The sequence below is a fragment of the Phodopus roborovskii genome, unplaced genomic scaffold, assembly GCF_943737965.1.
Source record: "Phodopus roborovskii unplaced genomic scaffold, PHOROB, whole genome shotgun sequence".
Classification (NCBI taxonomy): Eukaryota; Metazoa; Chordata; class Mammalia; order Rodentia; family Cricetidae; genus Phodopus; species Phodopus roborovskii.
The window spans coordinates 3,337,165-3,360,102 of NW_026126603.1; the positions used below are offsets into that span (position 1 = coordinate 3,337,165).

Below are 22,938 nucleotides of genomic sequence, written 5' to 3' on the forward strand. Positions count from 1 at the left end.
GGATGCTGATGAGGGAAAAGTCCCTTTTTGACTGAGGATGAATTTGCTTACATTTCTAACAGAGGGTCAGCACTGTTTGCCTAAAAAAGGCACCAGATATGGCTTTGATTCCCTACCAGTTTAGGCTGCAACATTAAATACCGTTGAAAATGAATGCTAGCTCGTGGGAAGCTGAGGCAGGGTGGCTGCAGGTTCAAATCAACCCTGATCACAGAGGAAGACCCTTCCTCAGAAAAAAGGCAAGTTACTTCAGTCCATCATGCCTAACCTCCAATGATAGGCTCAAAGTGACAAGATTGCCCTTCTGTGCACCCGACAACTCCAGAGGTCCATCACCTACATGCTGATGGAGTCTGTCCTTGTAGGTATAGGACTGTTTTTCATTTCCTTCATTGCCCCTTCAGCTTCTCCTTCCTGTAAAAGCAGAGAAGAAAGGGACTGAATACAATAGGTGTGCAAGACAGACCCCGTGTCAAAAGATAAAGAAAAGATTCCACACAGGAAAAATACTCAGCTTTTGTATGAGATAAGATCTAAATTGGGTCACTTAAATGAGACAGAAAACACTCTCCTCTGGGCCTGCACACCCTGTCAGGACTAGAAATATCTAAGCTAAGGCATGAAGGTCCACCTCCTGCTACAGAATACACTCAACCTACTCCATAAACATGTGGATGAGGCTTATAAAGCAGTGGTTTTGCCAAGCCAGCTGGTATTTTACATTTGCTTGTACCACTGCCTATTAAGGAACCAAAGCCTAAAGACTCAGACTGACAGGATTTGTGAGCTGGTTATATTTCAATAAGCTAATTGAGTAAATCTTCACAAATGTACAAAGATGGCTTGGGATGATTTGGCTACACGCTTCCTAAGCCATGGACAGAGTTTTCCAGTTCACGGAAGCAAAGTGAAGCCCATTTACACTCACAATAACCATCACTCATCTGGGAGGCAGCAGATGATACTAACCCTGGGAGAGGCCTCATTTGGAAACTTGTGATAAAATGTCTGGGTTTCCCGACTTTTATCAGCAATTTACAGGGCTAAACCTCTTAACTTTGTGTCTCAGTCATGTTCAGCCACTTGTGGAGAAGTATGCTTTTCAAATCCTCATTCTGAGCACTCCGAATACACCTAAAATTTCTTAGAGGGTCATTTTCCAACTGGATTGATCTGTTGGGCAGTTGGTAAGTAAGGAGTCCCACACTAACTACTCCAGGTCTATCTGGTACCTTTGATGTCTTACAAGCTGTTGTGCATTTCCTGACTTTATCTACAAAGTACACTTCTCTTCTTAATTTCTTTTCTTACATCAGACATGAACTCTGACAAAGTGGAAATGACACTTCTATTAAGAAGGATTTTGTCCTGGTGTAGTTCTTACCCTCAATTCAGGTATTTCTCAGCAGCACTGAAGGAGAGGTCTCTTTAGTGCTTATCCATCTGCTTTTTGCTGTTATGGGACTTAGTGCACTCAGATCCCATCAAAAGGGACACCCCACAAGAGCTCAGGGATCAGTACGCACTGCCTCAGTTGGCCATTTCACTTTGCACAGAATTTAAGTTTGATAGTTCTGGCTTCAAACTCTATCCTCAGAAGCCAAGTCATAGCTTGTAGCAAGGAGGTAAAGACCAGACCCTCTTCAATATACACCCAGAGTAACTCTGTTCTTCCTTCTCCCACCCCAATATTTATTTTATTATTGATTATATGCATGTATGTATTGGTATGTAAGTAACTGTAGGTGAGTACAGGTACCATCTGAAGCCATAAGAGGTGTCAGTGCTGTGAAGCTGGAATTATAGGCAAGTTGTGAGCCACCCAGTGTGGATGCTGGGAATGGAACTCAGGCCCTCTGGAAGGGTATTAACTGCTGAGTCATATTTCCAGCCACCCCACTCCTCTTTTTGAGACAAGGTTTTATGTATCATAGGCTGGCCTTGAACTTGCTATCTAGCCTAGAATAACCTTGAATCTGATCTTCCTGCCTCCACCTTCTGAGTCCCAGGATTACCGGTGCGTGCTACTACACTCTGTTTATGTGGACTAGAGATGGAGCCCAGGGCTTCATACAGCAAGCATAAATTGTCAGGCTTACATGGCTAGTGTCAGGTCCAAAGGAAACTCCAATTCCCAAAACCACAAAAAGTAGTGAGCATGTCTAGAAGGACAGTCTTGGCTCAGCTCAGGCTGAACTATGGAAGGATTTCTGGTGGTTAGACAAAAGCCAGCATTCCTCAGAACTTGTGAACTGCCAAAAGGAGTTATTTCCCATGCCCCTGGCAGGCAATGCTCTCTGCTGACATAAGCTGCACATCAAAGCCCAGGCTGGGCTCCAGGTTTCTACAGTCCCTATTCACATGTGCTGTTATCCTTCTCACCTCCTCCTGCTTCCTTCCTTCCTACCCTAAATTTCCAGGCCTGTTCCACATCTTCCCCTAGCTACTTGTCCTCCTACTTGTTAAAAGACAAATGATTTTTCCATACTGCCCCTACCCCACCCAGCTACTCTTGCAGATAGCCCTGGTTCCTTTTCTCTTTGGTACAGACTCTTCTAGATGCCTCTGGATATTTTCTCTCTCTTAATCATGACAAAAATTTCCCTCCTAATAGTGGATTGGCGATTTCGATGGTTTCTTTACTGCATCCCTCACATGCATCCAGGACAACCCTTGCCCGGTGCTATACTCTTAAAAAAATAAACACGTTTCCAAATGAGGCTTCTCCCAGGCTTAGCATCATCTGCTGCCTCTCAGATGAGTGAAGGCCATTGTGAGTGTAAATGGGCTTCACTTTGATTCTGCGAGCTGGAAAACTCTGTCCATGGCTTAGGGAACGTGTAGCCAAAGCATCCCAAGCTATCTTTGTGCATTTGTGAAGATTTACTCCATTAGCTTATTGAATCCTATCAGTCTGAGTCTTTAGGCTTTGGTTCCCTAACAGGCAGTGGTGCAGCAAATGTATAATGGCAACTGGCTTGGCAAAATTTAATAACCAATTTATCTGTTACACTGTTACTCTTCATGTGGCTTAGCTGTGTTGACAGCAAATTGTGGGTAATTGTTTCATGTGTCCCCAGGAGGCTTGCTTGCTTCACATGTCCAATTTGTGGGCAAGCACTCTTACCAATTTGAGCTACACAACCAGTATGTTTTATCATTAAAATTTTACTTTTTATGTGTATGTGTGGGTGCTTGTGCTGTGGGGCAGGTACACAGGTCAGGTGACAACTCTACGGCCAGTGCTCTCCTTCTGCCTTTATGTGGGTTCCAGGCACCAAACTCAGGCTGTCAGCCTTATGTAGCCAACACCTTCTCCTGCTGAGCCATCTTTTCAGCCCCTCCTATTTCCAATATCATGGTTCCGCACTAGACTTTGCAAAGAGTCTATTAAACACTATTAAAAAGGAGTTTAAGGGTTGGTAAGGCGGCTCAGCAGGTTAAGACACTTGCCACCAAGGCTGATGACATGAGTTCAATTCCTTGTACCAACATAGTAGGAGAGAACCAATTCCTGAAGGTAGTCCTCTGACCTCCACACAGCACTTGTATAAAAAATAATTTAAGCTGCTTAAAAATCATTCAAACATTTGATCACAATTTTGCTCATCTAAGAATTCCGAGACTCCGCTTGGGGAAGAAAAGATAAAATTCATGCTTATGATTTTCTTTTGGGACATTTTGTTTTCAGATCAGTCAGAAAACTGTCCAACTTGGGAGGACAGATTCAGGGTGAGGACTTTATCTTTTGTCCAAATAGCGGAGTATTTTTTTTTTTTTTTTAAATTTCAGCTCATATTGGATCCCAATATAAACAGACCCTTGTTAGGCACCATCTCACACTTAAAAAAAAATGAGAGCAAATTTATCTCTGTTATACTCTGGAGTTCCCTCATTATTTGGACAGGCTGTGTTGACAGCACACTGACATATATTTTTCACTTGTCTAGAGGCGGGTTGGACATTTGCTTCATGTAAAAATGACCACAATTCTTACAGCCATCCTGATTTCAACAAAGGAGTCCTCTGAGGAGCCACTGGAGTTGAGCTTGAGCTGCAGTTCTGAGACAATGCCCAGCAGGTCTGCCTTTTCAGCCTGAAGGCGCATCACCTGGATCTTCAGCTGCTCCACCTCCTGCTCCAAATCTGACCTGGGAGGCCTGGAGCCACACACAGAATCCTGGGAAGACCGAGAATGAGGCAAATACACAAATCAAACCAGGGGTCTGGTCTGCCAGCAAACTTGATAGCCAAACATCACAGACAATGATCATCCCCCCACCCTCTCTCCAGGATATCATGTTGCCCAGCTGGGGATAGCCTTGAACTTGGAGCCTCCTATCTCAACCTTCCAAGTGCTGGTGTTAATAGACATGCACCATGATGTTCCATTTTAATGTGTGTGTTGAGGGTGCACATGTGTGAGGGTATGCTCATGGTATGCATGTATGTGTTTAAAAAAAAAAAAAAAACAGCTTTAGGCATCACTCCTCAGGTGACAACCATCTTGTCTACCTTTTCTGTTTTTATTTTGGAGAAGATTCTCTATTGACCTAGGATTTGACAAGTAGGCTAGGTTAGCTAGCAGGTGAACCCCAGGAATCTGCTTGTCTTACATCCCCAGGACTGGGATTATGTACGCACATCACCATGCCTAGCTGTTTCACCTGTGTTCTGGAGATTAAACTTGGGTCTTTAGCCCTTCCTTAACTAAGCTCCATCTCCAGCCGCATGTACTTTTCTAACATTTTCATCCACTGTGCTTTAAGTAGAAGAGTCTCCCTCTTATTTAACAACTTATTTTGACACACCATATAAAATAGGAATTTGGGGGCTAGGGGTGATGCTGAATGGTAGCTTGCTTCAAACATGTGAGATCCTAGGTTCAATCCACAGAGCCACACATACAAAGAAGAAAAAAGAAATTTGTAATAACTTTATGACAAGAAAGATAGGCTTCCACAGCATGCTAGAATCATTAAAATAATGCTAGAAACATTAAAATAACCAACCAGACTCTGACACTAGTAGACTTGGGCACTATAGGCCAAAATCTCAAAAAAAAAAAAAAAAAAAAAAAAAAAAATAAGGACCAAGAGTTGTTAAAACTCAACCTTCTACCTTTTTCCCTCCCCATAAGCACCTACTCCCCCCCTGCAGTCAGAAGCCAGAGCACCAAGAATGTGACCTGGCTCAGTAGAAAAGGTCTCCAATTCTCTCAGTATGCCAGCTGCTGGGTATATTACTCCAAGCTGGTGTTTTAAGACTGAAGAAATTAAATCCAGGAGAAAGAAGACAAAAAACTCAAAAGATTAAGAAAAAGTGAAATTTCAGCCTATATAGAATCAATAATACACATTAGTATTGCACATATGTGAAATATATGTCCCATGTGTGTTGAGTTCACCCTGTTGCAATGACCACACATGAGAACAATGGCAGAACAAGCCTGTTCAGATGGGTGACAAGGAGAACAGACTCATCTGCATTCACTGATCACAAGGGGTGTGGTCCTCAGCAGACCCTTTGAAGTACCAGCCTCAGTTTTCTTGGGTCATAAGGAAAATGCAACCTCCTGTGACCTTCCAGGCCTCCCAGGTTCCCTCCTCAGAAAACTGCTATGCTTGATGTACAAGGTGTCATGCTTCACTCCCCTCCTAACTTTGAGTACCTCTCTAATTATAGTTTGTAGAATTCTTAAAATCTTCTCTTGTTGTTATTTGATCATTACTGCAGATTGGACCCAGGATCTTGTCTATGCTAGACAAGTGCTCTACACTGAGCTACACCCTAGCCCTAGCATGAATTTATTGTTTTTGTATATGTGTATGGTGTATGCATGTGTACACGTGTGTGCAGGTGCACTTGCCCATGTAGGTGGGTTTGGAGGCCAGAGCTGTGTCACGATATCTTCCTCAATTACTTCCCCACCTTATCTTAATTTTAATTTTATTTTTACCCAATTATCTTGAGACACCGTGTTTCACTGAATCTGGCCCTCACAATTGCAGCTAGACTAGCCAGGGAGCTCCCCGCCACCTCACCCCTCTATCCAGTGTTGGGTTACAAACTCACATTGCCACACCTGCTTTTGTTTTGTTTTTATTGTTGTTTGTTTATTTAAGACAGAGCCTTGCTATGTAGCCTAGGATAGACTGGAACTCATTATGTAGCCCAGGCTGGACTCTAACTTGTGGCAGTCTTCCTGATTCTGTCTCCTGACTGCTGGGATCACAGATATGTTCCATTTCACTACACATAGTCCTAGGATGGATTTTTAGATAGAAAAAAAACAAAACAACAACAACAAAAAACAAAAAGAAAACCCAGTGCTCTATCCTTGGAAGGGTTAAATATGAGGGTTAGAAGGAATGGATGGTAGGTGTCACCCTGATGACCAGCTGACATCAGCGTACTCTGGTTTGTCCTCTGTTAATATCTCTGACATACATTCTCAGGGGTGAATGACTTTCACAGGACTTTTGGGTTAACCAAAATGTGACCATTTTGTCTTTAACCATGGTAGTCAGTGTCCTATATCACAATATGGCACTCCTAAGTCATTTTTCAAAAGCAAACTGTAAAAGATCGTCACTACTTTAAAGAATAACAAGACCAAAAAGTAAACATTCCAAGGTACATTTGTAAAATCTAATGTCAAGGATATAAACTAAGAACAAACAAGTGGATAGCTCTAGACCGAGGTCCACCTACCATTTTTAAAAAAAGATTTATTTATTATGTATATAGTGTTCTGCCTGTATGTCAGAAGAGGGCACCAGATCTCATTACAGATGGTGTAGGCCACCACGTGCGTGCTGGGAATTGAACTCAGGATCTCTGGAAGAGCACCTAACCTCTGAGCCATCTCTCCAGCCCCCCACCTACTATTTACTGAATAGTAAACTGTTTACTATGAAACACTGATTTATAATCTGAATGTTTTTAGTTTAGTTATTTTGGGACTAAGTCTCATACTACTCAGCCCGGCCTGTAACTCACCATGTAGTCCAGGCTAGCTTTGGGCTCTTGGGCCACCTGCCTACAGTGCTGGGATTACATGGTAAACCACCATGCCTAGCTCAGGATTATCTTTTGACTATATTGTATGAGATCTTATAAATTTCTGCTTTGTTTGCCATATATATACATATATATATAACATATACATATATAACATACATATATATTACATATACATACACATATATGCATGCACACACATGTATATCATGTACATGTGTGTATACTTATGTGGGTATGTGCATGAAATGTGAAGGTGAACATACATGTAGGTGTGTATTATGGAGGTCAGGAATAGACACTGGGGTGTTCCTAGATCACTAGGATGTGACAGTCTTGTCCCTGGTGCTGAATTTTCAGATGCACATCTCCAATTCCAGAGTTTACATGGGTGTTGGAAATCAGGTCCTCATGTTTTCATGGCAGGCACTTCACAGACTGAGCCATCTCCGAAGCTCTGCCCTTATAAATATCCCTCCCCAACAGAGATTATATATGACTCAGTCAGTGTTTCCAGCAAAACCACACAGCTTCCAAGACCATGTAAAATACCTGTCCAGCCTGAACCACAGAAAGTTTTGATCTAATGGTCCAGACCAGTAAGATTCTACTACTGTAGTTAGTTTCTTTCCAGACAGAGACATTCCTCCCTGCATATATTTAAACAGGAAGATGAACAACTCAAAATAGCTTCAGAGAGTCCCTGAAACCAACCAGATATCACTAGATCTCTCTCTGCCAGGGGAAGCCAGGCAGTGGTGGTGCATGCCTTGTTTAATCCCACCACTCAGGAGGCAGAGACAGGTGGATCTCTATGAGTTCAAGGCCAGCCTGGTCTACAGAGTGTGATCCAGGAGAGCCAAGGCTACACAAAGAAAGCCTGTCTTGAAGGGGGAAAACAAAAACAAAACAAAACAAAAAAAAGAGTGGGCAATAAAAGCTGAGAGACCCCTTCTGACAGAAGGAAGCAGAATGAGAGGAGAGAACTATAAAGACTCAGACCAGACCAGCTATCTGGAAGAAGCATAAACCAGTCCAGCTGCCTGGAAGAGGTTAAGTCAGAGTCACTTGGAAAGGATGCTCTCCAACTGGTTGAGCTGCATGCAGGCTGTGCAGTGTGCTCTAGGTTTCTTAGCTTTTGTGAGCTGTCATCCATGCTGGCTGGGGTGGGCCTCGGTGATGCAGCTGCTTTTATTTCTGCTCCTGTAAGTAGTCACTAACCTATACTCCTGTAAGTAACCCTAATAAAACTCATTGGTTCACCAAATTGGACTTTGGTGGTATCCATTCTTTGGTCGGTCATGGGATTCCTATTTAGAATAAGCAGGCATGTATCATTGCATCACCCTAGGGAAAGTTTTGTCACACAACTGTATGTACTAAGAAAAGAAAACCATGGTGGATCACGTACTCACTTCAAATGGCCTTTCTGACTTCTCTCTTAGTTTTCCAAGCTCCACCTTCAGTTTCTCATTTTCATGACTCAAGGCTATCAGGCGCTCCTTAGCTTCTTTGCTCTGTGTCTCAAACAACTGGCGCTCTTCCTTCTGCTTCTCTGTCCAGGCTGAAAGTTCCTCATACCGCCCTTTCATGGCTTGATTGTTTAGCTTCATGGCTTCTGTTTGGGGTTCAGAGAAAGGGAATCACCCGCCAGGGAATGGATGGGGTTTGTGAGCCAGCTCTCCCCTCTGGCTACTTCAATTCTGGGTCTAAACATGCCCCAGTGGCCAGGGATGGGTGCATCAGCAGGGAAAAGACTACAGTGATGTAAACAGAATTTGCTCACAGACAAAGTAGCACATAATCAATAGTCCATAAAGGTCACAAGAAAGGCCAGGCACGGTGGCTCGTAACTGTGCCCCTAGCACCGGGAGGCAAGAGGTGGGATGATGAGTTCAAGGTCAGTCTCAGCTACATAGTGAGCAGGGGGCCATCCTGAGCTATACAAGACACTGTCTCAAAACAACAAACTCCCCCAAGTAAAATTGACTTGGGATATAAATTCCTGTTAATGACCAGAAGTCTGAAAGACTGAGGGAGGCCCTATCATTCTTTGATTCCAATGTTTAATTAGCCATGGCTTGAGATATCAGGATATAATCCCTCCCTTGAAGCAAAGTTTCACTATGTATGTAGCCTGGGGTGGCCTTGAACTTGCCATCTAGCACATGGAATTCCTTTGCCTCTGTTCTGGAGCCCTGCAACCATCATGCCTAGCTCAAAATGCTTTCTCCTGACAAATATTTACACCTAACTGTAACCATAGAGGCACCACTCCTTAGTCTTTTAAATGGTCTAAATGCCATTACACTATTTTCAGAGATGGAATACTTTTGTTTTTGTTTCGTATAGTGGAGTCTTTCCAGTGCTGGGCAAGTTCTCTATTACTGGTCTATACTCTCAGCCCCTAAACAAAGTACTTTCTAGTCTGACATGTAAAAATATGTAAACAGAAAGCCTTGCAGCACTATTCGAAGTCTAGCTGTATTGTTTCTCCCCCTAGGGAAACGGGCTGAGACAGGACCTCACTTACAACCCTTCTCCCAAAGGGACTGTGTTTCCTGCATGGTGAATCCAGACTACAGCCCTGCTCACCTTTTAGTTGGTGGTTCTCAACCAGGAGTTCCTTCATTTGCTGTAGCAGCTCCTCAGGAGTGGATGTATCCAGGCTGGGGTGAACCCTATTGGGGGGTCCATTTCCTGGGGTCTCACAGGGGCTGTCCCCCTTCTCAGTCAGGCAGCTCAGAGGTTGATGGGACATGGTAACAGGTCCTGTGGAAAAGCCACAAGCTATAGCTGTCACTAGTCTGCCACAGGCCTCAGAAAGGCCCACAAATCTATTAGTAATAAGCAGTAGTGTTCTCAAGGTTGCTGACTTTCCCTCCAGTTGCATTGTGAAGGCTTTCCGTTTAAACATCCAGCTGCATGGCCCACCTTCACAGGACCATGCGCAGAAAAGGGTAGAAATGAGATTCAAGTGTAGGAAGTGATGATTTGAATAATATCTGTAGCCTTGGTGAAGGATCACTGCATGAATCCCCTGAAATCTTTTAAGGTCAAAGCTCCTTATTTTGAGTGAATTGTATTGTTTAGGAATTAGATTTCAATAAATCTATTAAAATCTTTATTTATACATTTATTGAAAGCTATTAAAATCTCCATATTTTATCTTTAATAAAAAGGAATGGAAGACAATGTTTATTTTTTTGGCAATTCTTAGGCTTAGTATGTGCTGAAACACTACCAGACACATACCCTACTCCTGGCTGTCCTGTAATTCACTCCATAGACCAGGCTGGCTTTGAGCTCACAGAGATCATCCTGCCTCTGCCTCCCAAGTGCTGAGATTAAAGGCATGTGCCACCAACACCTGGTGACACTCCCTACTCATGATCTTTCAGGTGAGGAAGCAGGTGTAACAGCTCGCCCAAGGTCAGAAGTGCTAGCAGCAAGGCTGAGGTGAAGATACCATCTTATAATACAAAGAAGGCACGAGAGAAGTTTTTTTTTTTTTAAACTGAGGCTTTGATATGATATTTATCATGCATACACACAAGACACTAAAGCAGCTTGATACCTACTGCATATCCTGAAAACACATAACTAAGAATAAATGCCAATTCTGTTTCTTTATTGCCTACCACTCAGACAAACAGTCATCTTTCCAATGACTGGCTACACACATACTGCAGGCAAAAAAATTCATCTTCGTGTTTCACGAAAATGAGATATTCCCATCATGAACTGATGTGGATAGGATCATAAAACGATACAACGTAAAGGTAACACACACACATTGCCTTATAAAGGCAAATGACTGAAGTCCAGAGAGATGACTGAAAAAAAGTATCATTTTTTTTGGGCCTGGAGAGATGGCTCAGTATTTAAAAGCACTGGGCCCTCTTTGGCTCCCAGCACCTATGTCAGTTGCCTGTAACTCCAACTCTAGGGGATTTGATGTCCTCTTTTGGTTTCCAAAGGTACATACATACACAGACACACATATACGTACATTTTTTTAAAAACTTAAAATTTTACCTCTAAGAATTATAAGATAAATTTAAATCCACCTACAAAACAAATGACATCAAATGATAATGCTTGCCCAACTATGATAAAGCAGAAACTACTGGTGCTACAGAAAGCCCTGGGATGAAGGCACATTTGAGCACATGTTGGTGAGCACTTGCTCCCTGCACCCCTTAATAGGAGCTGAATCTAGAGACTCAGGCATGTTAGACAAGTGCTCTACCACCAAGCTACAGCTCTTATTTCTAACTGGGAGAGAAGGCATTGCTCTCAGACTGCCAGCTCCTCAACTCCATGAGCTGTATTCCACTACACATGAAATCAGTCACTCTTCTGACAGGCAGGAGAACCACTCTCTCTGCCATGTATCATGCATGCTTAAAATCCACATATGAAAATAAGACTGGACGCACAGGATGAGGGCTGCCCATAGGAGGCAGGATCCTGGGGCTCTGCAGGTTCTCTAAAATTAAGAGTCTGGTGCACTGCCTCTAGTCTGAAGAACTTGTAGATAAATCATAGTGTTAGCACTGATGGGGAGGGTGAGCAGGCTGTGCTACTTAAAGGATCTATCTGCTAAGAAGAAATGCATCCTCTGAAGTACACAAGGAGGATGGCAATTTCACAGAGGGAAAACACAGACAAAGCATTGCTCACTTAGCAGTCTCTCGTATGGAAATGGGTTTTGCCTAACTGAATTGGTTTAAGATGCCTTCCCTGTACCCCTTCCTGAGTAAAGCCCATGTTTCTGATTTTCCATAAAATTTATTTTTGCTACTGTGTATGATAATGGGATGGGAGATGTCATTCTGTATATATGTTTCTCTTATTGGTTAATTAATAATGCACTGTTGGCAAATAGGAAGGCAAGATAGGCAGGACTAGGAGACAAGAAGGATTCTGGGAGATGTAGTAGTGGAGATTCAAGATGTAGAGACTTGAGAGAGAAGAGGTCCAGATCCTCTCTTTGATAAGATATGACCACATAGAAATATTTAGATTAATAGAAATGGGTTAATATTTAAGACAGAGCTAGCCAATAAGAAATGCTAGTAACAGAGGAAAAACCCATTCCTTACACTCACAGAGATCTGTCTTATCTCTTAATCCTGAGTCCTAGGAGTAAAGGTGTGTACCAGTACCTCCTAGCTTCTGGCTGCCAGAATTAAAGGTGTGTGCCTGACTTCTATGACTTGTAGCTGACTTTGCTTTCTGAATCCTCAGGCAAGCTTTAATAGACCATAAATAATATATCTCTATACCACTATCCTCTGCTGGCCCCACCAATATACTGTTCATTCTCAAAAATACATACTCACTTAGTTGCATCGTTGTCAAACGGTGTTAGGAAAACTAATTCCATAATTCAAATGTCATGGTGAATAAGAAACTAGCATATACTGCAAATGTGAGCATTCAAATAGTACCACCATTTTACTAAAAGCAGTCTGAAGGAAGAGTGGAAGACTCAGAGGGCACTTCAAGATTGTTGGGTACTTTAAAGGCACTCAAAATATTGATGGATTACCACTATACAGTGGACATGTGAAATATCTACTGGTAGAATGTAATGAGAAGATATTTAAATCTCAAAATCTTAAACAGTTTTATCCTATCTATTCATGTATGAGACAAGCATATACAGCATACACACATACACACACATGAGAGATATAGACAGAGCTAGATAGGGACACACACACACACACACACACACAGAGAGAGAGAGAGAGAGAGAGAGAGAGAGAGAGAGAGAGAGAGAGAGAGAGAGAGAGAGAGAGCCCACACTAGCACACAAGTATGCACAAGCACCATGCCATCTATCTATGTGGAGATCAGAGGGCAGCTTGTTTCTGCCTTCCCATTCCATCAGCAGGGTCCCAAAGATGGAAATCAGACCATTAAGCTTAGCATCGAGAACCTTTATTTGTTAAACCAACTCACTGATGCCTAAATGTCTAAGTCTTTAACTTCCTCTTGGAGTACATTCAACTGAGCAAACACAGAGACACATATCTTTTTATGTGTCTCAGAGATAACAAAACTGGAGAGAAGTGTTTATTTGAAGGTTCCCTCTAAAAGCAGGATTCCTCATAGAAATCCAACTGATTTGGGCTGATCAGTGCCATTTCTAGACAAAGATATTTAGTAAGAAGGGAAAGGTGGAGCTGGCTGCCTGCAATGGGTACTGGGAACAGGACTCAGGTCCTCTGGAAGAGCAGAAAGTGTTCTTACTGCTGAGCCACCTCTTCAACCTGGTCAATCACTTTCAAACAATGAAAACCTGTTTCCTGAAGAGCACCAATAGCTGGCTATGATAAATTTTAGTTTCCACTCATAAAAGGGGCTGAAGGGGGCTGGCAAGATGACTCAGCAGGTCTGATCACCCCAGTTGGATCCCCAGGATCCACATGTTGGAAGGAAAAAGTGACTCTTATAAACTGTCCTGAGTCTTCCTCACATATGCCATGTCATGAGTGCACTCACACCCATACTGACAGAATAAATATATAAATTAATTAAAGGGAGATTGATTACATTCCATGATCACATGACTAAACCCAATATCTCTGGAAAAGGAAGGTGGGACACACATACACACACACACACACACACACACACACACACACACAAACACACACCTTATTTCTGGAGTAAAAGAAGCCTCAATGTTGTTTCCAGGGAAGCTATTAGTAACGTCATTCATGACTTACTAGTACACAAAAAACAGAAACAGAGTTAACTCACTTTCAAAGGCAGAGACATGGCAATAAGGCCTCCTTCTTCCCATTCCCCATTCTCCCAAATCTGAAGGAGTCATCAAGTCCAGTCACTTCTACCTCCAATGCTTCCAAAACTCTCATCTCTCCATTCCTAAAGACTAAAGCTTGGCCTTTCACTTTGCCTGTGAATGGCAATGTTCAACTTTCACCTACTTTGTCTACTGCTGTGCCCCAGTACTGTGGTGCATACAAGAAAAATTACCAGGTTTTTGTTGAATGAATTTTTGATAGCATTTTCCTCTTTGCATTTCAATCCTGCTACAATTGAAGTTCATGAGAGTTATTTGTTTTTATTTATTTTCAGGCTTACTTATCCATATAAATCAATGTCACCTCCTGTCACCAAGCCACAAATACCACAATAAGGGGTTCATGCATTCTTGGCCTCTGTGTCCTTGCCTCTGCAGTGTCCTCCCTGGGAAATGCCTGGCACTCATTTTCTCTGGCACACATCCATGGGGCAGTTTCAATGTCCAGGTAAAATATGACATCTCTTCTAGGCACCTAAGAACCATTTGGATTTCCAGCTCCTTACCTTAGCCCTCTCAGCAATTACTGCCAGTCTTATACCCTCTACTTTCTCTCCATCTTTTTCTTACCAGAGAGTAGCACACAGCAGCCTCTGAGTGTTCGTTGAAACAAAATGCAAACACAGCCTAACGAGGGCTATTTAAGTCCAGCACCTGTAAAATGCTTTCTGTTGTGTAAGCACAGAGCCCACATGTTAGTACTGTTATGAATTTCCTGCAAGTCTGTGTTCACATCCAGATTCATGAAGTCAACTCCTTAAACTTATTTTAAAGATCAGAACTGTTTTTCTCTACCACTGCAAAAGATCTGGATATTATTATATAACATATATTCTGGCAACTCATTATCATACACATGCCAAAGCAGAATCAAGGAAAGCCTTAAGAAATTTAATTTTTTAAAAAAAGGTGTGGGGAAGGGTGTTGGTACATGCCTCTGACCTCTGCACTTGTGGGGCAAAAGCAAAGAAGATCTCTGTGAATTCAAGGCCAGCTTGGTCTACAAAGTAAGTTTCAGGCCAGTCAGGTAGACATGGTGAGACCCTGTCTCAAAACCAAACTAAACCAAACCAAACCAAACCAAACCAAAAGATTATAAGGGTCAGAAAGATGGCTCAGTGGGTAAAGGCACATCCTGCCAAGCCTGGCAACCTGGATGAGATCCACGGATCTCTCATAGACTGTCCCCTGGCATCCACATAAACACCATGGCAAGCAGATGCATACATTCATGAACACACATGCACACAGAGAGAATTAATAAATATAGCAAAATTTAAAGAGTTTAATTTCTTTCCTTTTGAATTTTGATTTTCCAGAAAATCCAGAGAGCCCGTTAACATACTAAGTCTCTATAATAAAAGTCAGGAAAGCAGATTTGGGGATCAGTAGGGATATTTCATGGCCACAACAACTATGTGCTACTTAAATGAGGGAGTTCAGGAAGAAGATAATAACCAATCCCTTTCAAGTTCATTCCAGTCTCACAAAATATAGACTCCTCTCCCCTGGCCACATACACAGACATACCCCCATAATATGCAATTTACAGGTCAGTTTTTAAAACTGTAGTTATTTTCATGGTGTTGCACACAATACATAAAGTACTGCTCAAACCGGCTCTGTGTAAACACGCACAGCCCACAGTGAAACTTCACTTGCCCAATCAAATCCAAGGCAATCTCTGGCAGTGGCCTGGGCTCTGTTCCTCCGCCCCATTATCAACCCTGAGGCTATGGGGCTCCCCTAGGCTGCTTTGGGTAAGAGGGCAGCTTTGGAGAGAGTTGTGAAAGATCCAGTGGCCCAATATTACCTTAGGTTATTTTCTTGAGGCTCTCACTAAGGTTTTCCATTTCAATCTTAAACACCTCTGGCTTACATCCATCCCTACATATAGGAGTCTGATAGTGAAGGCCAGGTCAGGGGCTGGGTTTCACTTTCCTCTGAGGCTTGTTTACTGCCTCCAATTTACACATTGCCTGTGGTATAAATCATTCCTTTAAAGTTCCCAGTTTCATTAAATTCATTCTCATTCTCATATATTTCTTCTCTGTCTCTCCTCCTTCCCTTCCCACATAATACAAATATACATGCATGGATATAGTACCCTCTCCCAGACAGACACAACAGTTTACATATCCTTCTGTAAGCCTGTTACTTTGGCAAGGGGTCGGTATTCTTTACTGTTCCTGGGCCACATCATTCAGAATGCCTTCATTCCTTGTGACAGTACCTTTAACCACTTCCTCCATATAAAGAACCTACTGCTTGCTTAATCACCATCAACCTGGGACATCACCTTCAAACCACCTCAGTGACCTGAACTGGAAGTTACCTGCGGCCAGCAAAGCCTGTGTTTTACCATGCTGGGGAAAAAGAGGGGAGTCCATTGGGGCAGCCGCCACCTCCATACCCCCACTTACATCCCAGCTGCCCTTTCACACCAGGTCAGGATCCGCCTGGGCCTTGGAATCTTACCCAGGGAAGCCGTCCTACAAGAGGGCCGCCCCAGCTTCGTCACCCTCCCCGCGGCAGGCTCCCGGAGACCGCAACAGCGGGAATCGCAGCCAGGATGGAGTGGAGACCGCCGGGGAGAGTCGCCGCGCTCGGCCAGCTCCCGCCACCCCCAGCCAGGCTCACCGTCCGCTTAGATCCGCTCCTCTCGGGTCACTGCTTCGTTGGCATCTTGTCCCAGTACCAGAGCTCTGAATGCCGACGCCCGCCAGGGACCGGCCGAGGGGGCGGCGACCGGGCAGCTGGACGATGACGCGCGGCCTCGCGACCCGCGGGGCGCCGCTCAGCTGACCGCAGCGCGGGCTCCCGCCCTAGCCGGGGAATTTCCCCGACCACGCCCACTCGGGCACGCCCCTGGAAAACCACGTCCTACGCCCCGCCCCCTCGACATTTCTTCCTGAGCCCTGAGATCTACCTCTGCTATCTGGTGCTAGTGAACTGGGAGGAAAACGAAATGTCAGACACCTGGTGTTAACTACAGCAAAATATTAATCGGACCAAATGGGCCGTGTCTGGCTTTCCCGTGCCTATAGAGAAAGATCAGAATCACATGGTGTCTCTGAGCCCTTCAGAAGGGTCGCAGGCATCTTCAGAGCAAGGCCTATATCTTTCTGTCAGTTTCTCGGCCCACTCTTACCTGAGTGTTTAAACCTTACAATTAGGCAGCACACCTCCCACTGATTCCCTATCCTCTTTTAGAGGTTTTAATTAAAAACCAAAACAGAAAATAAATAAATAAAGATAGCAAGCTTGTAAAATGCTCTTGAGTTCTTGTTCACCCAGATCTGTTAACACATGGCTGCATCCATCAGATGACCCAAGCAGGTGACATTGATGGGTTGTTGTGGGTGACATTCAGGAAGCAGTCTTAACTTCGATGATACTATACCATACTGGAGGATGCTTCTACAGAGACTGGAGAAGGAAACACATTCCTGACCTCTGAGAAGGCATCAGTAGGTGACATAGCAAGACACAGATGGCATTTGATCGGAAGGATGAGCTCCTGGCAAAGTGTTGCCTTGACAACCAGACCCCTAGGGAAAGGTAAGTAGATAGAAACTAGGCAGGTTCCTGGGTGGCTCAGAAAAGAGCATGAGATCAGGTTTTGTGCTCAAGGTCAAAGCGATGTCACAACCAGAGAAGTTTGTTTGCTGATGAAAGGGTTGCAGGACTGATAAGAAACAGGTGGTTGTGATTTTGTATGCACCTGCTCATGGGTTGGAAAGAAGGATAGGGATCCTTATCAACAAGAGAAAGAAACAGTATAGCCTATTGCATAGACCAGATCGCCTGCCATCCTTTCCTGGCCCCAAATCAACCTGAAAGCCAAGCAGAGAAGGTCTGAGAAGTTGAGTCAGGGGTCATCATCTGTCTTTATATATATATATATATATATATATATATATATTCTTTACAATCAACACAGAAGACTTCTACTACCTCTGGTCAGGTCTCACTACCACCAATCATTATATCTGTGGGGGATATCAGCTGAGTGTCCTTCCATTCTACTGAATTCTTACACTGGTCAGGGAACCAATGTTATGATTTTAAAAATCAGCACGAGAGAAAGATGCCATTTGACAGAGCTTGAGGGAGGGGATTTTACTGGGAAAAAATGAATGGAAAAGGGGAGAAAAGAGGAGAGACTGGCTTCTGGGGAAAGGAGCAGCAGAAGAGAAGAGAAAAAGGGAAGAGAGAGGCAGAAAAAGAGAGGGAGATAGAGAAGGAGAGGGAGGGAGAAGGTGAGACAGAGAGACAGGCAGAGAAGCGGAAAGAGAAAGAGATGGGAGGTGGGCAGGGTCCTTTTAAAAGGGAATATAGTGAATGTCCACAGGTGGTGCTCTTAGTGGCTGCAGCTGAGGGTGTATCCTGTCGGAACTCCAAGGGCAGGCCAGTACTGTGTGTAGTGATAGATCTCACAGGTAAGAATGCCACCCTACAGATCTGCTCTAGTCTCCCAATACCAAGCGGAAGCCCCAGGTTGTTTTTACCAGAGTTTCTGTCCCATTAACCTGCTGGGATTTGCAGGTTCTCCTCTTTGGGCTTTATTAATTTGCCATGCAGCTCACAGAACTCAAGGAAATACTTATGTTTATCAGTTTATTACGAAATAATATTTTAACAGATACACATAAACAGAGATGGTGATATCAGGAAGTGCTCCTAAGACAGAAGATTCCATCTCTGTGGAGTTGGGGGTGTGTCTTCCTCCCACCTTCCACTCCATGTGTTTACATATCTAGACACTCTTGGCTTGATGATGTAGCTCAGTGGTAGAATGCTTGCCCAGTATTTATGAAGCTCTGGATTTAACCCTCAGCATCATAAGAACCACATGGTAGCACTTACTAGAACCTTACAATCACAAAATTTGTAGTAATCTCAGTATTTGACATGTTAGAGGCAGGAGAACCAGAAATTCAAAATTGATGGGAGATGTCATTCTGATTATGTTTCTCATACTGGTTAATGAATAAAGCACTATTGGCCAATAGGAAAGGAAGATAGGAGGGACTAGGAGACAAGGAGGAAATAGGAAGTAGGAAGGAGGAGTCAAGATGGAGAATCTGGAGAGAATAGAACCGCCAGCTGCCTCTCATTGGTAAGACCACATGGAAATACATAGAAATGGGTTAATACTTAAGACAGAGCTAGCCGATAAGAAACTAGTAATGGACCAACAGCATAATATCAAATACAGAGTCTCAGTGTATTATTTGGGGCTGGCGCAGCAGCGGGCCAAGATTAGGCGGTGGGCGGAAAAACCTGTACTCTTACAGACTACTACTACTACGAGGGGGTTCAAGGCCAGCTTGGGTTACAAATCCCTCCCCTCTCCTCCTTTCTTCCCTTTCCCTCCCCTCCCCTCTGCTTTTTTCTCCCCCCACCCTCACAGATAGTTAAACTGAGTTGTTAAATTTTTTGCTTGTGATTCTATTTTAAGCCATAGTGAGGTGAGGTAAAATGACAATCAGAGAAGCTGTGAGAGTATAGAGAAGAGGTCACACACAGGCTTACCAATGCGTGGAGTGGGAGGGCAGAAGAGGCAGTTCCAGGTAGAAAAGGTACTCAAGGTAGCTGTCTGACAATTTGCTCTTTCTGGAACATACTCACAGTGCCCCTCCCACTCTCACACACTCTCACTCACACACCCCCACCACACCCCCCACCCACACACACTCCTAAACCATGATGTTTTACCTTTCTGTGTGTCATTGTTAGGCAGTTATCCAAGATGACCACAGTGCCACACCCTGGCCCAGAAGTTAACTTCTGCTCTGACCCAGCTTGGTTTTATTAGTGATAGACAAGGACTTTGATCACCTTGCAGAACCAAAACCAAGAGTGAAACCAACTACCCTAACCAAGACGTACCTGACCATTACGTAACTATCTTTTTCAATATCTCCTTTCATAGTTTAGTATGGCTTGGAACTCACTATGAAATCTGATGACCTGGAACTTGTAGCAGGCCTCCTGTCTTAGCCTTGCCTTAGGTGCTTACTTAGCACATTACCAGCCCATCCTATTGGAGCTGGGGTGGTGGTAGCTGCTTCTGCTTTGGCTGCTCTTCCTCTCCTCTTCTTCCTCCTCCTCTTCCTTCCCTTCCACCCTCCCTTTTCTTCTCCTCCTCCTCCTTCTTCTTCAACACAGTCTCATTATACAGCCCAGACAGACTTGGAACTTTCTATGTAGACCAGACTGGCCTAGAACTCACAGAGACCTGCCTGCCTCTGCATTTGACGCTGTGCCCTGCTTTACATTAATCAGTTTTTGGGAGAGCTGCTTCAGAACTTCTGGATGTGCAATGTTCTATAAGCTACATATGTATTACCCTTTTAAAATCCTTAAAATTCATGGTTTTGAAACCATCTACTACCTAAGGATAGTTAAGAGTGCCTGGAGTTAGTCACATTCTTCTTGTTAAAAATTATAGGCCACCATTTTTCTGGACTAAACTTCTGAACTAGGTCCTAACACGTCAGGCTGAAACAATGGAGTCATTCATCGTCTTAGTTAGTTTGCTATTGCTGTTATAAAACAGAGTGCCTAAGATCATACCATTCTGTTCCAATTCCATTTTGTGTTTGCTTAGACAGTTCTCAGCCCTCTACCCTCCTCCCCTGAATGGCTGGCCACATCTACCTTGGCCACACATTTGAGATTTCCATGGCCTTGACCATGGTCCAGATGTATTATCCAAAATAATTAAAGTAAACTAAAATAACTAAAGATGATTTGAATCAAATATAATTGTTCTGTTGTGTCTGTCCTGTTTCAAGTTTACTCTGACCCTCATCCAATTTTGATGTAAATTATGGTCTTTGTGGTCTTTGCCTTTAAAAATGCTGTACCCCTCAGCTTGGGCACCAAGAGACTTCAGAGGCAGGAGTCAGCTCTTGGTCTGGCCATTAATAAGATTAAAAATATTAATTGGGTTAATCAGCATGGTTGTCACTAACTGTCTCATGTGGATCATTTCAAAGTACCATCACTGAGGCAATTTATAGAAGAGAGGTGTAATAGTCCATCCTCAGGGGAGCGCACGGCAGGAGCAGGAAGGCTGGAGCAGAAGCTGGGATCTCGGGTCCCGATCCACAATCAAGAAGCTGGGAATGTGTAGCTTTTGAGTCCTCGAAGTCCCCCTCAGTGACACACTTCCTCCAGCAAGGCCACTCCTCCTAAGCCTCTCCATCAGCCTCCAATTGGGAATCAGGTATTCAAGTGCATGAGAACATGGGTGGGGGGCATTTCATTCATACCGGCACAGTCATACTCAAGTTCCACTCAGTTTGCTTAAAAGAATCTGTGTGTAACATGCATAAGACACTTAGGACGGTGCCTGGCACTTAGTGTCAGGCTAGGGAATAGCAGGGAAGGTCCCTGTCCCTACTCCCTTTTACCCTTCTGCGCTCCTATTCCTATTCCTGCTAAGATGTTAACTGCTAAATGGTCTTTCTTTAAAGTCTCAGGCCTCAGAACCTCTACTGGCCTCAGTAATGCCCCTCCTTAGTCATCAGCTTTAAATCACTGTGAGGTAGCATTATGTTTATGAAAAATACTGGAACCAATGCCAGGAGGTCAAAGTGCATCATAATGTCTTGGCCAGAGGCAAAAGGAGATAACCAGTCCTGTGAGATGGAGTTCCATTCAGCCTGTAGCTTTCCCATTCTCCTACTCTGCCCTCTCTCTGAAGACCCTTTGTACCCCTGAATCTTCCGGCAGAGGCTTTGTAACAAGAGTCTTCTCTGCCAAATCGGCTTTTTTAAAATATAAAACAAAATGAAACAAAATGCCATTGTTTCTAAACTTAATTGGCCCAAGATAGGGGCGAGTAAGCCAGCTTGGCCAGTAACATCCTAATTATTAGAGCCAGGTTTGGTTAGTCAATATCATTCTCCTGCCTCTACCTTTGTCTCCAAAATGTTGGTATTACAAACATGGGTGACCAGGCTCAGATAAAGAATTCTGCTTTAAAGGAAATGGAACCATTTAGTCTGAGATAAATGTGGCTGGAGATACAGATTCAGGTAAATCTGAATACCATTTTACAGTATAAAGTGTTGCACAAACTTATTGTTATGGTAGTATTAAAGGCCAGGGCTCTATAGGGACTCTTTAAGGATGCTATTTCCTCCTAGGTGAAAGAATGAATTATACCTCTGGTTGGAGATCCCTTTGTCTCCTCCATTAAGTGCTATTTTAGTCTGTCGCCTATGGAGTGTGCTGACTAGTTTTGGTCAGCTTGACAGGATAGAATCACTGGAGAGGGATGAGCCTCAGTTGGGAAAAAAATGTCTTCATAAGATCCAGCTATAAGGTATTTTTCTTAATTAGTGATTGACTAGGGAGGACCCAGACTATTGTCCATTTTCTCTTTCTTTAGAGAACAAACAACAAAAAACCCAAACAAACAAACAAAGAAGCCACCAGAATCTCTCTCATACACACAAACCTACACAAAAATACCAAATTGGAAACCAATAGAGTAATAAGACAAAACGTGCCCAAACAAAGGAACATGAAACAAAAAGCCTACAAAAAATACCATGGCGTTTGCTTTGTATCTACTGCTGGGTATGGGACCTGTCCTTAAGAATGGGTTATATACCCAGTGAGACTTCACTGGAGAAAACTAATTTCTTTTGCAAGCTGGTATTAACTGCAGGTAGATTCTTGGACAGGCGAGAGCCCATGTCCAGTTCCACCTTTCAGTGCTGAGATTCCATCTGTCTTGATCCTGTGCAGGCCCCGTGTGCACTGCCACAGCCTCTGTGAGTTTGTGTGTGCACCAGTCTTGTTGTGTCAGGAGGGCAGTTTCATTGGACCTATTCACCCCGTCAGGGTCTTTTGATCTTTTTAAACACAACTCCCTGGACCCAGGGTGGAGGGCTTTGAAGAAGACATCCAATTTATGACTAGTGTTCCAGAATCTCTCACTTTGTACACATTGTCTAGTTGTATGTTTCTGTATTTGTTCCCATCTACTACAAGAGGAAGCTTCTCTGATGATGGCTGAGCAAGACATGGATCTATGGATATACATTCTTTCT

General features: G+C 43.5%; 1 protein-coding gene across 1 annotated transcript in view; it reads right to left on the reverse strand.

Annotated features, from left to right (window-relative positions):
- Window positions 1-16,402, reverse strand: part of Optn (optineurin) — a 39,178-nt gene extending 22,776 nt beyond the window's left edge. Inside the window, exons 1-5 of the mRNA XM_051205803.1 lie at window positions 16,343-16,402; window positions 9,619-9,795; window positions 8,439-8,641; window positions 3,998-4,180; window positions 341-414 (exon numbers count right to left, since the gene is read on the reverse strand). Coding sequence (XP_051061760.1) covers window positions 341-414; window positions 3,998-4,180; window positions 8,439-8,641; window positions 9,619-9,784 — 626 coding nt within the window. The 5' untranslated portion in view covers window positions 9,785-9,795; window positions 16,343-16,402. The remainder of the gene's footprint in view (window positions 1-340; window positions 415-3,997; window positions 4,181-8,438; window positions 8,642-9,618; window positions 9,796-16,342) is intronic.
- Window positions 16,403-22,938: the final 6,536 nt, after the last annotated feature.